General features: G+C 42.5%; 1 protein-coding gene across 1 annotated transcript; it reads left to right on the forward strand.

Annotated features, from left to right (window-relative positions):
* Window positions 1–2,891: 2,891 nt before the first annotated feature.
* Window positions 2,892–13,740, forward strand: LOC139999317 (cysteine protease ATG4A-like). The gene is made up of 12 exons (XM_072027100.1): window positions 2,892–2,930; window positions 5,381–5,447; window positions 5,911–6,009; window positions 6,803–6,904; window positions 7,460–7,532; window positions 8,867–8,946; window positions 9,485–9,672; window positions 9,782–9,860; window positions 10,744–10,889; window positions 11,940–11,996; window positions 13,146–13,257; window positions 13,532–13,740. Exons 1-12 carry the CDS (start codon window positions 2,892–2,894, stop codon window positions 13,594–13,596), a joined length of 1,107 nt encoding a protein of 368 aa, XP_071883201.1. The 3' UTR covers window positions 13,597–13,740.
* The last annotated feature ends 585 nt before the right edge of the window (window positions 13,741–14,325 follow it).

Raw genomic sequence — 14,325 nt, forward strand, 5'->3', positions numbered from 1 at the left:
AAAATTACCAGGACATCCAGTTTTCCTCTAGCTTGCTTTGCTTCTTTCCGAATCTGAGTCTGGAGTGACAGTCAGGGAGCAGCGTTGTGCAGAAATGCCAAAGCCTCCCCAGCTGGTTGTACCTTCATCAGCAAGGGCTTTGATACTGCTGCCTCCTCAGCAACATCAGCCATTTCCGAGGAAAGCTGGTGTCCATCAGGTCAAATAGGAATGGGAAATCCCTCTTGCCACAACTTCACACTCACACCAGAGTTGGCAGGACAGGCCGATGGACAGAGAAGCGTCTGCAAGAGTGTTAGAAAACAGACTTTAGATTTCCGTCAACCCAGGAAGAATTACTTGCTCATCCCTTCAAAGTGAACTCTGAGTAGAAGGAGGGGATCCCAAGCTGCATTCCTGACATCTATGCTGCAAAGTCATCCAATGGGACATGTTACTGGACCAGCCTGTTACGAACAGAAACAGGACTTTGAGGTTATGCTGTTGGATTAGAATTAAGCTCAAAGAGTTAGTCCTTTGACGTGTTTTTGTTTGCAAGTGTTTTCACTGCTTCCCAGACAATGTCTCCAGCAAGCTAGCTGCTTGCTTCATTTGTTCTGTTCTGTTCTCTTCTGTTCTTTTTGATTCTGTTTTGTTTTGTTTTCTCAGCCAGGATTCTTAGAGAAATGAGATTAAAGTGATCATATTGTATGTCCACCCATCCCTCCCTCCCCTTCGCTTGTCCAGAGCTTTTACCTCGTCCAGCAGCTTGAATGAACTCGGTCCTAGGCGCAGTTGTGTCCAAGCCATTCTGTTCCTAGACGTGTTGTGAGAACAGACAGCTAAGTAGTGGGGAGAGGACGTGCTGCTGTCTGCAGTGTGACCTCAGCGCTTACCAAACAGTAGGGAATACACAGAGAAGGGCCTTAGGAGAACTTCAAGCCCCAGATACGTTTTATGTGGAAACCATATTTCCCAAGATAACACTGGACGCAACTGCATAATCAAAAGGGATTCATTTCTTGGTTCATTCAACTCCTAGGTTTTAGTTTTAAAACATGTCTGTCTTGGCTTAAAGCACTCTTCCAATCTCTATTTCCAGTTCCTAGGATTTCCTGAAATAGCTCATCCCATTTTTTTCTTTCTACACTCTCCCAGCCTCTTTGTTTTCCTCTCCCCAAGAAACTTAGCACTGCTCTCTTCATACTTGACAACTAGATATGGAGCTGTATCAGCCAGAAGGAAGTTTCCTTCACACTTTCTGCTTCTTACGGTATCTGGGCTCTTACCTTTACACTTACTCACCCTTCCTACATTAGCACAAAGAAAGCTGTTTGGGAGATCTGATGTCTTGTTTTCCAGAAACTGCCCTGAATCACCTTTACGAGAGCTGTCCCATGCTGTGAGCACAAGTCTTGCAGTCTGGCCAGATATTTGCCTTCTAAGTCAATAACCAAATCTGTTACAAAGGTAAGAACATGTAATTAATGGAAAGGAAATCCTTTTATCCTTTTATTTTGATCCAAATTCACTTTTTTTTTTTTTTTTTTCTAGTCCAAGAATGAATCGTGGAGAACCACCAAAACTCAGGTGAGAAATGAAATGACAAATGTTAAGGTCAGGCAGCTTGCCCACTGCCATTGCTACCCTGAAAGCAGATGGAGTGCATCTTCATACGCCACAGCCTGAGACACTAGTCGACAGGCCAGCCCGTGTGAGGAAGTCCATTGCTGCCTGAATTTTAACATGACAGGGGGACTCTTAAGCCTCTTGTTTATGCTTTAGTACTTGCGGTCTATGGGAGGACCACAGCACACTCTTCTCTGTCTCCCCTTATTTGTTGATCGTCTGTAGGAAGAAGAGAACGTGCAGAGGCCCTCACCCGTACATTGGGTCTGTTCTCACTCTGTGCAGCTCCACCATTGAGCAAAGTACCAACCTTGAGGCTTCTGTAAGGACTTGACACAAACTACAGAATACTACAATGAAGCATTCACAACAAAACCACATTTTTTTCCTCAGCCAAGCATCAAAACACTTACAGAAGGGCATGGTCCCTCTCTGTGCACCTCAAGGGGAGATCCACAAATCCTCACGTGGTTTCATCGCATCCAGCACCCTTCTCTGTGCCTCCCAGCTAAACGTGCACAGAGGCAGCTGTTGCCAAAGTGCTGTGGTGACACAATTCAGTTCTGTTTCTGAAGTCATCACCGCAGGCGCCTCCCAGTGACGGCACAACACTCTCTGTTGCTAATGCGTCTGTCTCAGAAACAGCTAGGGAAGTACCACTATGCCCAAACTGACTTGAATTAGATTAGTTCCCAAATTGTTCTTGTAATACACAATAAATGTTTGTTCATTGTCTTTTGTAAAAACAAGGAGTTCTGTTTGAGGAATGGGAGTTGTGAAAACTCCATGCTGAAGTAAGGAGCTGTATAATGCTTAGCTAGACACTATGAAAATTCCTTTGCTTAATGTAACAAAAAAGAGAACCCTCTCCCCTTCTCTCCTTCTGCATCTCAGTAGCCTCTTTTGTTCAAAAAACACTGCTGCAAAGTTCATGTAACCATCTCCTGATACGTTGTTAAACTAGTGTATCAACACCCTGCCTCCCTGTCTCACGCTGGGCCAACATGACCAAATAAAGAAAGAAGTTGAACCACAACGCCGAGGAAGACTACGGCCTTCATCTTCACGACCACCAGAGGGACAGAGACGACCCCCTAGCAACAGTGCGCGCAGTCGCAGAACATACCCGGACGTGCTGCGTAATCCTGAAATCACCAAGATATAAAAAGGGACCCTGGGGGGGGTGAGGTGCGCGCCGTTGGCGGAGCCGAGACTCCCCGGCCGCCCAGCGCTGTTTTGCTTGCTGTTGCTTACTCAATAAATTCCTTTCTATTATTAAAGCAATGCTCTCTGAAAAATTAATTAAGAGGGAGCTTATAACAGTTCTCTGCTCCCCTACATCTGTGGAAGGTGTGTGATCAATCTTTTCCTTGAGAAAGGACTACAGAGCAAAAGAGCTTGATTCTGAGACGTTGCCCGTCCTTGTAGAGCAGTTCACCTTTGATTTCCATGTCAGAAAAAAGAAGGTGAAATCAACAATTCCCTTCCTCTGAGCTGGGAATAGGAAAGAAGCCCAATTCTCCAGGAAGCCTTCAAAAGGAAACTCTGCATTTCTTTGTTAAACACCTTGTTTAATTTCTTGAAAGAAATCTTTCCCAGGACTTTGCAACTGCGGTGGTTCAAAGCGGGTGGGCAGCCGAGTTCCACCACGGCCGCTCTCTCACTCCCCCTCCTCCAAGGGAAAGGGGGAGAAAATACGATGCAAAGGGCTCCAGGGCTGAGATAAGGACAGGGCGATGGCTCAACAAGTATCGTGACGGGCAAAGCAGACTCAGCAGAGTGACCCTCAGGGTCCCTCCCTGCCCCTGCTCCCCGTGGGGTCCCTCCCATGGGATGCCGCCCTTCCCCAGCTGATCCCACACGGGCTGCCCACAGGCAGCAGCTCCTCAAGCACTGCTCCCACACGGCTCCGTCCCACGGGCTCCATCCATCCATCCATCCCCCAGGAGCAAACTGCTCCAGCACGGGTCCCCCACGGCTGGGCGGCAGCTCCCCCCAGCCCCCCTGCTCCTGCGGGGGCTCCTCTCCATGGCTGCAGCTGCGGCCCGGGGCCTGCTCCTGCGGGGGCTCTCCACAGGCCGCAGCCTCCTCCAGGCCACAGCCACCTGCTCCACCGGGGGCTCCTCCACCCACAGGGGGGCAGCAGCGTGGAGATCTGCTCCATGGGGGACCCATGGGTGCAGGGGGACAGCCTGCTCCACCAGGGGCCTCTCCCTGCACAGCCCGCAGGGGAAGTGCTGCTGTGAGCCTGGAGCACCTCCTGCCTCCTGCTGCACTCACCTTGGGGGCTGCAGGGCTGCTTCTCACTCCTTGCTCTTCCAGCTTCTGTTGTGCAGCAGTATTTCCCCCTGCTTACATCTGCTCTCCCAGAGGTGCAAACAACATCGCTTATTGGCTCAGCTCTGGCAAGCGCCGGGGCCCTTTTGGAGCTATCTGGAGCTGGCTGTTGTCTGGATTGTTCTCACAGATGCCATCCCTGCAGGCCCCTGCTACCAAACCCTTGCCACGTAAATCCGATCGAAGTGTATGCAGCAATTACAAAGCCGCTGTGCTTTGGGCTGTCACGATCCTTCTGCAAGTGCAGGGGAGGTGCAGGGTTGCTTTGCATTTCCAAAAGGAGGAAGAAAGCCTCCAACCCCACTGGACCTCAGCCACTTGCAGGATCCAAGCAACGCTCCCCACTTTCAGTTATCTCCCTCCCATGCACACAGTGGGAGCAAGGTTGAACAAGCACATTTTTGAAAATGTTTATCTTAATGAAGAATAAAAGAAGTCTACAACACCCAATCCCTCTGTGCACCCAAGGCAAAAATCGTGGACTATTCTGCCTCAACACTATTTTCAGACCCAATTTGTCAAGTCATCTAGCAGAGGATTTCTCTCTTGTTCACTCACTAGCTTAGTAGAGCACCAGTTTACATAGGTGCTGGAGCAGATTCCTCAACCATCTGAAGGGACTTGATCCCAGAAAAGTTCAAAACTGCAGATGACTCATGATTTTGTGGTGAAGCATCTATTAGATTAGAGCTGTTCCGCTTAGGGCACAGTGAGACAATGTGAGAAGAACCCTGTATCTCACTGATTGAGGCTTTATAACTCTACAGAATTGTCAGTCAACAATAAATGGAAAGTGCAGGAGATATGTTCTTTCTTCCTCCTTTCCCTGCCATACATTAGCAGAGAGATTGTGGTGGGATATAGGTTCAGAGCCTCACAGAAGAAGGATTTGAACCCAGGCTCTCCACAGTCTGCACCACTGCCTTCCTGACGGCTTTTGACTATTTTATTTTATTTTATTTTATTTTATTTTATTTTATTTTATTTTATTTTATTTTATTTTATTTTATTTTATTTTATTTTATTAGTATTAGTCTTCTTCTTTTTCTGGGTGGTGTCTAAGTCTTGGGGGGAAGAACAAACTGTGGGAGGAGGGAATGCTACTACTGTCTGTGACAGTGGTGATTTCTGGACAGTGTTAGCAACAGAGCTTCTGCAGAGAAGAGAAAATGCCAGGCAGTCTCTGTTGGTATTCCATGTACTGAGTACTGAGTGCAGTTTTGGGCTCCACAGTATAAGAAAAAGACATAAACCTGTTAGAGAGTGTCTAACTGTACTCTCTGTTACAGAGTAGAAAGAAGGGCAACAAACAAGAGGGTCTCTTTTAACAGGGGGATTGAGGTTTGTGGCAAGGTTTTGGTAGCAATTTGGGGGCTGCACTGTGCTGGACACAGCAACAGATGCACCATAAGCCAAAGTCAGACAATAAGCCAAGGTGTGTTTACGTGTGGTTTACTGTGGTTTAACGTGGTTTACGTATAGAAGAAAGTTTTCGCCTATTGGTGAGTATACTGCAGATTTGCTGCATTGTTCTAAATTAAATAGCAAGATAAGTGATGGCATCGTAGGCTGGGAAAATATTTCTAGAGTATCAGCGCATTTTGAGCATCATTTTAACTGTTTATGCAAACATGAAGATTATTAAAATCAGTGTTTATTTATGTCTGTATGTAAACAGGTGATCATGTTGTATAGCATGCCGTAAATCGTTTTTGAATGCTGCTTGAAGAATGAAAAGAGTAAGTCAGCTCCACAAGGAATAAATGAATTTTGTTTATTTGTGCAATGCAGAGATTAGAATTAGACCAACAGCATGGAACCAAAGTCTTGCTGTGTGCCTTTTATCTGTAGGACAGTTCATGGAGGCTTCAGCAGCCCTATCTGTTTTCTAGCAGTCTGAAATGTCCTCTGTGGTGCTGCACCCAGTTGAAAGCCTGCACTGATTGTGCTGAACTTTCCTAACAGGAGGCACGGGTCCTTCGTCGGACGCTGGCTGGGGATGTATGCTGCGATGCGGGCAGATGATGCTGGCCCAAGCACTGATCTGCAGACACTTAGGGAGAGGTGAGTGCTGGTCCTGAGGGAACTTCGGTATTGTCTGCAGACGCTTCTTCGTAAGTACTCCATTAAAAGCACAAACCCTGAATTTATTAGTGAGACTTTCTTTGATGCCCTGGTAACAGTTCCTAATGAATCAATTCATATTCAGCTGGGTGAAATCATCCCAGCCTGAAGCAGAGAAATAGGCATAGAAGGAGAACAAATGGGGAATCCTGTCGCCATTATTTTATAAACCTTTTAGTGTAACACCCAAGTTGAGGCCAAGGGAAAACCTGCCACCGTGGGACAGTGCTCTTACCCTTCTCTTCACTACTCACTTGTCAGCAGCACGAGGTCCAAACCCCCCTGGTGCAAGCTCTTAAGCATGCATGTCACATCCCAGGATGCTGCCAGTGGAGTGTTTGGACTTTCTGTATGGATCTTATGTTGTTATTTAATGGGTGCTTAGAAATCCAACAAGGTCTAAACACAGCCTGTACTTTTAAATAATCTTGGAAGCTCAGAGATACTGGAATGGCTATCAACACGCAGCATGATCCGTCAGAATATGTTTGCAGTTGATGTTTTTGTTTTGTTTTATTTTCCCTGTTTTTACAATCTAGCCTATGATGATAAAGGGCAGCTTGATGATAAATAACAAGCTTGGAATTCTAGGAGCTCTACACAAAATGTAAATATTCGAGATGAATTGAAATGTCTTTTAACATCTCATTATAAAGCTTTCTGCTGTCTAGACATTTGATCAGTGTAATGAAAACGTCACCATTTTTTATTCTCTATCAATTTTTCCTTTCAGATTGGCAATGGGAAAAACACAAAAAACAACCAGAAGAATATCACAGAATCCTACGATGCTTTCTCGACAGGAAGGCTTGCTGTTATTCAATCCACCAGATGGGTAAGAACAAACATAAACTTTCAGGTTTTTTCCACTGAAATTTCTACTGTGTTGAATCACTAATTTGCAGTATGTTAATTCATAATTTTAAAAAGTGGATGTGAAGACAAGGTGTATGCTTATACAAAAATAAAAAGGTATGCAGATGGGCGCAAAGACTAGTAGTACAGAAACATTCCCTGAGACCTAAATAAAGCCATGTACTAGAATGTAGCTCTTGATAAACTCTGTAAGCCTTGGGTACCAGAGTCAGTAATGTTAGAATAGACAGTCTTGTAGCTTATTGCTGTAATTTGTAATAAAGGGCACTAACATTTGTTAACTTGTAATTCTCATTGTAGTTTAGAAGCCTTTTGTTTATTAAAGAAACTGGCACTCCCTAAGTTTTGAAAAGAGCATAGATTGAGAAAATAATTGTTATTGCTAAATACAGATTGCAGTTACTCTAGAATGTTTGACAGTGACGGTATTTACTGTATATTGTTCCCACATTCTTTATGGTCTCATTTTTCTTTGATTTTGTGTACGTGTGTCTTTTTTTCACTATGAAAACAGCACAGGTGGGTGTTGGAGAGGGGAAGTCAATTGGAGAATGGTTTGGACCAAATACAGTTGCTCAAGTACTAAAGTAAGTGAGATCATACCAGTCTCATTCAGAACGTACTCCCCTGGGGCAGCCAAGAGAAGGCCCAGGCAGAGTTTTGAAGGCTGCATCTCCCCCTGTCCCACAGTCAGGAATGTACTTGCCATCTATTTACAAGTGCAGCATGGAATGTCATGCCACAGCTCGGTGTGCAGGTACTGAGTTGGGAATGGGTGACCTCTAAATTTTAATAAAGGAAGAGCCTGAGGAGAAGAAACTGCAGGAAAGTCTCCTGCTATGCCGTCTGCATGCCCTCACCAGTCACACCACAGATGTATATTCCTTTCTGCACAGTGGCACAGCTCTGGCAGGTCGAGAGTGCCACCGTGTAGGTCGGAGTGGTGGTGTGAAACATCAGAGAGAAGCCATCTCGGCTGAGGAGGGAACTGAGCTGCAATTCCTCCCTTTCTGAGCAGCAGTTCTGCCAGCAAGGCTACTGGATAAAGATGGGCAGCTCCTCATAGTCTGGGAGCCACACTGAAAGGAACTGAGGCTGCTCAGTTCTCCAGGGGTACGTGGAGGTGTCTTACCTCAGGCAGGGGCTAGGCTACAGGTCCTGCGAGCTCAGCAGCAAGTCTTTGACACCCTGGAACAGGCACATGATCTGAAGAGGGAGGGGAGCTGAAGCATGCCCTGGACTCCAGATCTTTCATGGCCAAGTTTTTCATGGTGAAACGCTCACCCCCATTTCTTTCTGGCTTATTTGAAACAGCTAATTCTGCCAGTGCAGCTTAAGAGTGTAGCTCCCTTCCCCAAAGGTTTGGATTTTGCAGAAGTGGACATAAAACTGTGTGCTGCTGTCTCCCACTGAAGTTTTGGTGCCCCAAACCCTTAGCTGATTTAGCTTTTAACGCCCCATTTCTGCTGTGCACGCAGGCTCAGGCAGAAGTAATTCCACTGAATTCAGTGGAATTTCTTAAGCAAAAAGTAATCTGCAAAACTGGCATAGGAATTTTTTTCTTTTCCAGATGAGAAAAGACACAATTGGGCAAGAACCCAGTGCAGAGACTGTCGAGTGCAATAAAAAGTAATAAACTTGATGTAGTTGAACTGTTACTGTCACTGCACTTAGCAGTAAGACAAAACAGTTTGCACATGGTGCAGCGCATATGTTTTTCCTGGTACCACTCAGTACCTATTTTTCTAAAGATATTAAACATTTAATGTTTAAAGTTTTCTTTTTCTTACATGGAGACTTTAAAAAATGCAGAAAGGATGTTTTTTCTTAAGAAAAAAAAAAATAAATAAATGGTTCTGAGTGTAAAGCTACCCTTTTGATCCAACTAGTTTATATTAATTAGTACCTTAATGTTTTCTAGGAAGCTTGCTTTATTTGATGAATGGAATTCATTAGCAGTTTATGTATCTATGGGCAATACGGTGGTCATTGACGACATCAGTAAGTGACACCTCATCAGTTTTCTGGTAACAGTTTCTGATTTGACTCCATTTGCCAGCATGTATCTAAACATGAACAAATACTTGGGGGGCCATGGGTTTGTCTTGCAAGGGTAAGAAGAGGGAAGAAGGACATACAAACTCAGTTGTGTTTTTTTGATCCCTGATGCCAACTTCGTGCTCACATCACTGGATGTGAAGAGCTCCTTGAAGAATTTCTACTGTCATCATTGCTGCCATTTCATTTCTCTGGCGTTTTATAGGCAAAGCTTGACACTATTAATAACATTAATAGGACATGTCACTGCAGTCTTAAATTGTCATCCCCCAATCATTGATCTAACGTCTCACTTGGACGTGCCAGCACATACTGTCTGCTAGAATTACTTCTACTAAATAGCTGTAATTGCCATGCCCGGCTCGTTTTGTCTTGGGTGCCCTATAAAGATCCCTGGCAAACTAGCTTAATTCACTACTGAGAGGAAGATCTGCTTTGTGTTCCTCTGTGCGTTGACTGATTTCTAGTTTTATTCCCGCAGAAAAAATGTGCTGGTGCCCTCCTCAGAGCAGCAGCGCGTCCCACAGCAGTGCACATTTGCACAGAAGTGCTCTTGGCCGAAGCAAGAAGGCAGGAGGACTCTGCACAGGCTGGAAAGCCCTCTTGCTTATTATACCTCTACGACTAGGGATAAATCACATAAATCCCGTATATATTGATGCATTTAAAGTAAGGTTTTCTTTCAATTCATTGCTCGTTACTGTCAAATAAGTTTGGGTATGTGTGATGTCAGTAAAGAAATGAATTACAATTTCCTTTATTCCTTTTGAACTCCTAGGAATGCTTTAAGATGCCACAGTCTTTGGGAGCATTAGGAGGGAAACCAAATAATGCCTATTATTTCATAGGATTTTTAGGTAAGGAAAAAAGAAACTTATTCCAAATGTGCAGATGATCAAAAGAGAACATTTTTTGAAGGGGAAATAGTAAGGGGTCTAAGCGTGAACCTCTAGAAGTAAAGAAAGATGAGAATAGAATAAAATAAATGAAGAAGCATATCTAAAAGAGTTTAGAAACAGTATGAGATGATCCTTAACAGGAGCAGAAAGTTAACAGCAAAGCTAGGTGTAAAAATAAGTGATGACATCAACAAGAGCAACATACTGAGAATAGCTGATAGCATTTGACAAGTGTATTGGTCAAATGTCACTTTTATTTTCTTGTATTTCAAAACTGTTTCTGATAGCAGTATCTTTTTCACCTTTTGCATACCTTCTGTTATTAAGTATTGCTCTAATTAATTTAAAATGCATTCCTTCAGATTTCACCCCACTTTGGGCCAAAATTTTGCAACCCTATTTTGTCCTTTTGTAAAACCTAACCTGTTTTAGTTAGGCTTTTTTGTTCCAATTTCTGAATGAATGCCTAATGGGATTACAGATTGCATCTGTGAACATCCTGTACCTTTTAATCTGTCAAATGTTAGTGTTTACAACACTTGAGATTTAAAAAAAAAAAAAAAAAAAAGTACTGGATCTCACATGGAAAAATAAAAGTATGTGACAAAGATAGAACATGACCAACCAAAAAATTACAGTAATAGGTGACAATAGGAAGTTATACTAAATACCCTGTGGGAAACGCTGTGTCTAAACCTTCCGATTCTCTTAAAGAATCCCTAGCTGGAAAGTCTAGATTATACTGACTGCAATGGCAATCTAATTTCTATTTTACAGTTCTGGACCAAGTGCTTATTAATGTCACTTGCTTATTTTTAACATACGGCTTTTACCCATCCAGGCAATGAGCTGATCTATCTGGACCCTCACACCACTCAAAGCTTTGTAGATTCAGAAGAAAATGGCACGGTTGACGATGAGAGTTTCCACTGCCAGGAAGCCCCACATAGAATGAAGATCATGAATTTGGACCCTTCAGTAGCTTTAGTAAGTGTCAGGAAATCTTGAATGCATGTACTTTATCTCAAAGTAATGTCTCTCTACATTGGTAAGGGCAGCAATGCATCTCCTTGAACAGAACCAAGATCACAAAGCTGTCTTCTGTGATCAACACATAGTAGTTTGTACATAACTACATGGAGAATCTTAGGGCAAGTGGGGAGCTGTCTGTACTGTAGGGAGCTCGCTTTGTTTTCTTTACTGAGCAGCTTTTACTTCTTTCAAGAGGCATTATAATGGTCAGAGCAAGGAACTGAAACAGGTTTACGTGTTTTATTCTATCACTACTTTATGTTTGGTCACCTCTAGACAAGTTACTTAAACTTACTTTCTATCATAAGTTGAAAATGTTTAAGTGGAATTATTGTATTTCACCCCAAATTACAAATACAAATGTATTATTTGTAATTCACCCAAAATGTCATGGGGGTACTGTGGTATTTGAAAAAGTTGGATCTGATCCCATGCCAGTATCCTGTGATTGGGTGATTGGCAGTTGTCACCAGTGGGATGTGTTTCTAAAGCTTTAAACAATCTGTAAAGATACCGGTATCTGTCATTCATTCACATACCTGTTTTTTAATACTGCTGCTTTTTAGAAAGTTTTTTTGTTTTGTTTTGTTTTAATACTTAACTACGTAACTGTGCAAAATGTGGCATGATGCAACGAGACAGACAAAATCATAATGAAGAGCAAATATTTTCAGTATAGATACCAGAATGGAAATGTTCCTTAGGTGGTCCATCATCTACAAGTTTTCAGCTTCTGCTGATACCTGGACTGTAGGAACTGGGTGGCGCTCCATGGAGGAGCACACAGGAGCTGCTGCTATTTTTTGCTTGACTATTTCGTTAGGGGTTTGCAGGGCCTTGTTCTCCCCGTGGGTTCTCTCCCTAGAGCTGCCACATATTTGGAGTCTTATATCTACTGATCGTACAGGGCATTACTGTATCAGAGGTCAAACCGCCTTACCTGCTGGTACCACATACCTACCATCTGCAAAGGTAAAACTCTGTGTGTTTGTTTTTTCCCCTAAGGGCTTCTTTTGCAAAGAAGAATGTGATTTTGATAACCGGTGTAGTCTTGTACAAAAGGTAAGAGTGGGAACTTAGCATCTCGATTTGTTCTTTATAAAGTCTGGTTTTTATTGTCTGTTTTTTGTAAAATTTTCCTTTGCATTTTCCTTTGTATACAAATTGTATGAGCCATGGAGAAGAATGCATTAAAGCATCAGGGTAAGGCAATACTACTGAATTGCTAATTGGAAATTGTTCAGCACTTTACCAGCCACAAACCCTGCCAGTTGGAAAATGGGTGTAAACATCCACACTTGAAGGTGTTACTGGGTGACACTTGCTTTTAACTTCTAATTCTCACTAAATGACTAAGGTTTAACTGCCATATTGTAGTGATGTATCAATGATTTGCTTCCTGATCCTTTTTTATTGTTTGACATAATAGATTGCGTGTTCTAATTATGACTGTTAGTCCCTGCTATCTTAAAGATCTGATTCTGTAAGTGCTGCAGGCCTCTAGCTCCTGCTGATCTAGGGAGAACAGAAGGTGCTGGCTGCCACAGGAAACAGACTTGAGGATGTTTCTGCATGCAGCTGTTAAGCTAAGCACCAGACGTCTGAATGTAAAGTACCATCAACCTCTAAAGGCATTTATTTAAAAAAAAAAAAAATCATCTAAGGAAAACAGTTTGTAAATAACTGAAATACAGGACAGAAGGTAACTTCTCTTTGAAGAGGAATAGCGTTTGGCTTCAGGAACACCTTTTTTCCTGACCAAAACCTGTCCTTCAAAATCTGATGCGTTTTTTTTTTTTTTTCCCCTTTGGAGGAGCTGATAGATCTGTCTTTTGTGCTATTGATCAACAGAAAACTTGAGGAGAGTTCTATGCAAGCAACTTTGTTTTAAAAAGCAGAAAATATTGTACATTCCTAGTGTGCTTGCTACGTGTAAACAAAATTACAGGTTTGCAGATATCAAAGCTGATATCAAAAGATGATAAGACTGATAATTTGTAGTACAGTTCAAGAGATCTGTCTTCCAGATGTGTTTTAACTAGGGATGTATTACAGAGACCATGGTGCTTGGATTTCACAGTATGTCTGTATAAAGACTTTTTTTTCCTGATGGACATGCGTAATTAAAAAACACTTTCAATTAAGCAGACACGTTTTGTGTTTGAAGCGTCTCCCGAGCCAGCTTTTAAAATGAAAGCATTCTGTCCTCAGGAGATTCTAAAGCAGCAGAGTCTACGGATGTTTGAGCTGGTCCAGAAGCACCCGCCACACTGGCCTCCTTTCATACCTCCAACAAAACCAGAAGTGACAACCACAGGAGCAGGTAAGGCACCGATTAAAAGCCTAATTGTGCAATGTTATGTTCCTCGTTAGCAAATAAAAGAATAATCACAGGTAGAATAACTATCCTTTGTGAGTGTCAAGCAATATATAGCAGGCATGTATCCAAACAAGCCATACAATTGCTAGCACAGATTTTTTTTTTTCACTCTTACAAAGTACTTTTCTGGAATGCGTCTTTCAAAGTTTTTTTTTCTTTAAGTGAACAAAATCAGGCATGTCTTTAGAAGCATTTTTTTCTTTATCTTTTTTTACAGAACTCATTGAATCTACTGACAAGCTATTTGAATTGGAAGAAGAATTTGAAATCCTGAGTGTGTGAAGGAAACTGTGGTGACTCTTCTGAGTGTTGAATATATTGGTAATATTATTGCATTGACTTAAACAGCCATGTTAGCCCCGAAGTGCCTGAAATTATGGATAACAGAGCACAGAAATCTAGTAGCATCCAAAACTCCAAGGGCAGTTTAACACACAAGCTTCCCCGGATGGAAAGGCAGTAAGAGATGTTGTGATAAGATGCTTAAAGGGAATCTCTTTTTAACGTACCTTACGTGGAGACAAACGGGCCTTTGAGATTAAGGCAAAAATACATGTATCACTGGGCACCATGTTTGGAGAAAGGGATAACCCAAATGGATATTTCTTGCTCTCATATAATAATGCAATAGTTTAGTTCTTCAACCAAAACAGTCTTCAGTTCAGGAGGATGTTTACTTCTGTTCCCTCCTGTGGGCTGCGTCATAGGAAAAATACATTGTCTTGTTTAAAAGATTGACTGGATCAGGAGAAAATTGTTTCCTTGTTAAATATTTTAACATGTATTTGAGCAACCAGACTTTATTACAAAAATGTTTCTGTAAAAGGAACTATGTCTAATGGATACATTTTGCAATAGCCTTCCTGTTTCTGGGAGACCTCAAGAGGAACAGGAGCCTCAAATAGTTGATACAGATCACAACCACTGTTATAGTTATGGTATATTTCACCTTGACCTTAAAATTCAAATGATTAAAACTTAGGTTATTTCTTTCCGAGTAAAAACGAGTCA

Source organism: Anas platyrhynchos, chromosome 23, assembly GCF_047663525.1.
Source record: "Anas platyrhynchos isolate ZD024472 breed Pekin duck chromosome 23, IASCAAS_PekinDuck_T2T, whole genome shotgun sequence".
In the NCBI taxonomy this organism is placed as follows: domain Eukaryota; kingdom Metazoa; phylum Chordata; class Aves; order Anseriformes; family Anatidae; genus Anas; species Anas platyrhynchos.

Bases quoted from the DNA above. Each gene is read 5' to 3' on its own strand.
- LOC139999317 (XM_072027100.1), top strand. From the start codon at position 2,892: ATGCTCTCTGAAAAATTAATTAAGAGGGAGCTTATAACA. The intron at 2,931-5,380 runs GTTCTCTGCTCC...CAATAAGCCAAG, and splicing joins TTAAGAGGGAGCTTATAACA to GTGTGTTTACGTGTGGTTTA. The intron at 10,890-11,939 runs GTAAGTGTCAGG...TTTTCCCCTAAG, and splicing joins TGGACCCTTCAGTAGCTTTA to GGCTTCTTTTGCAAAGAAGA.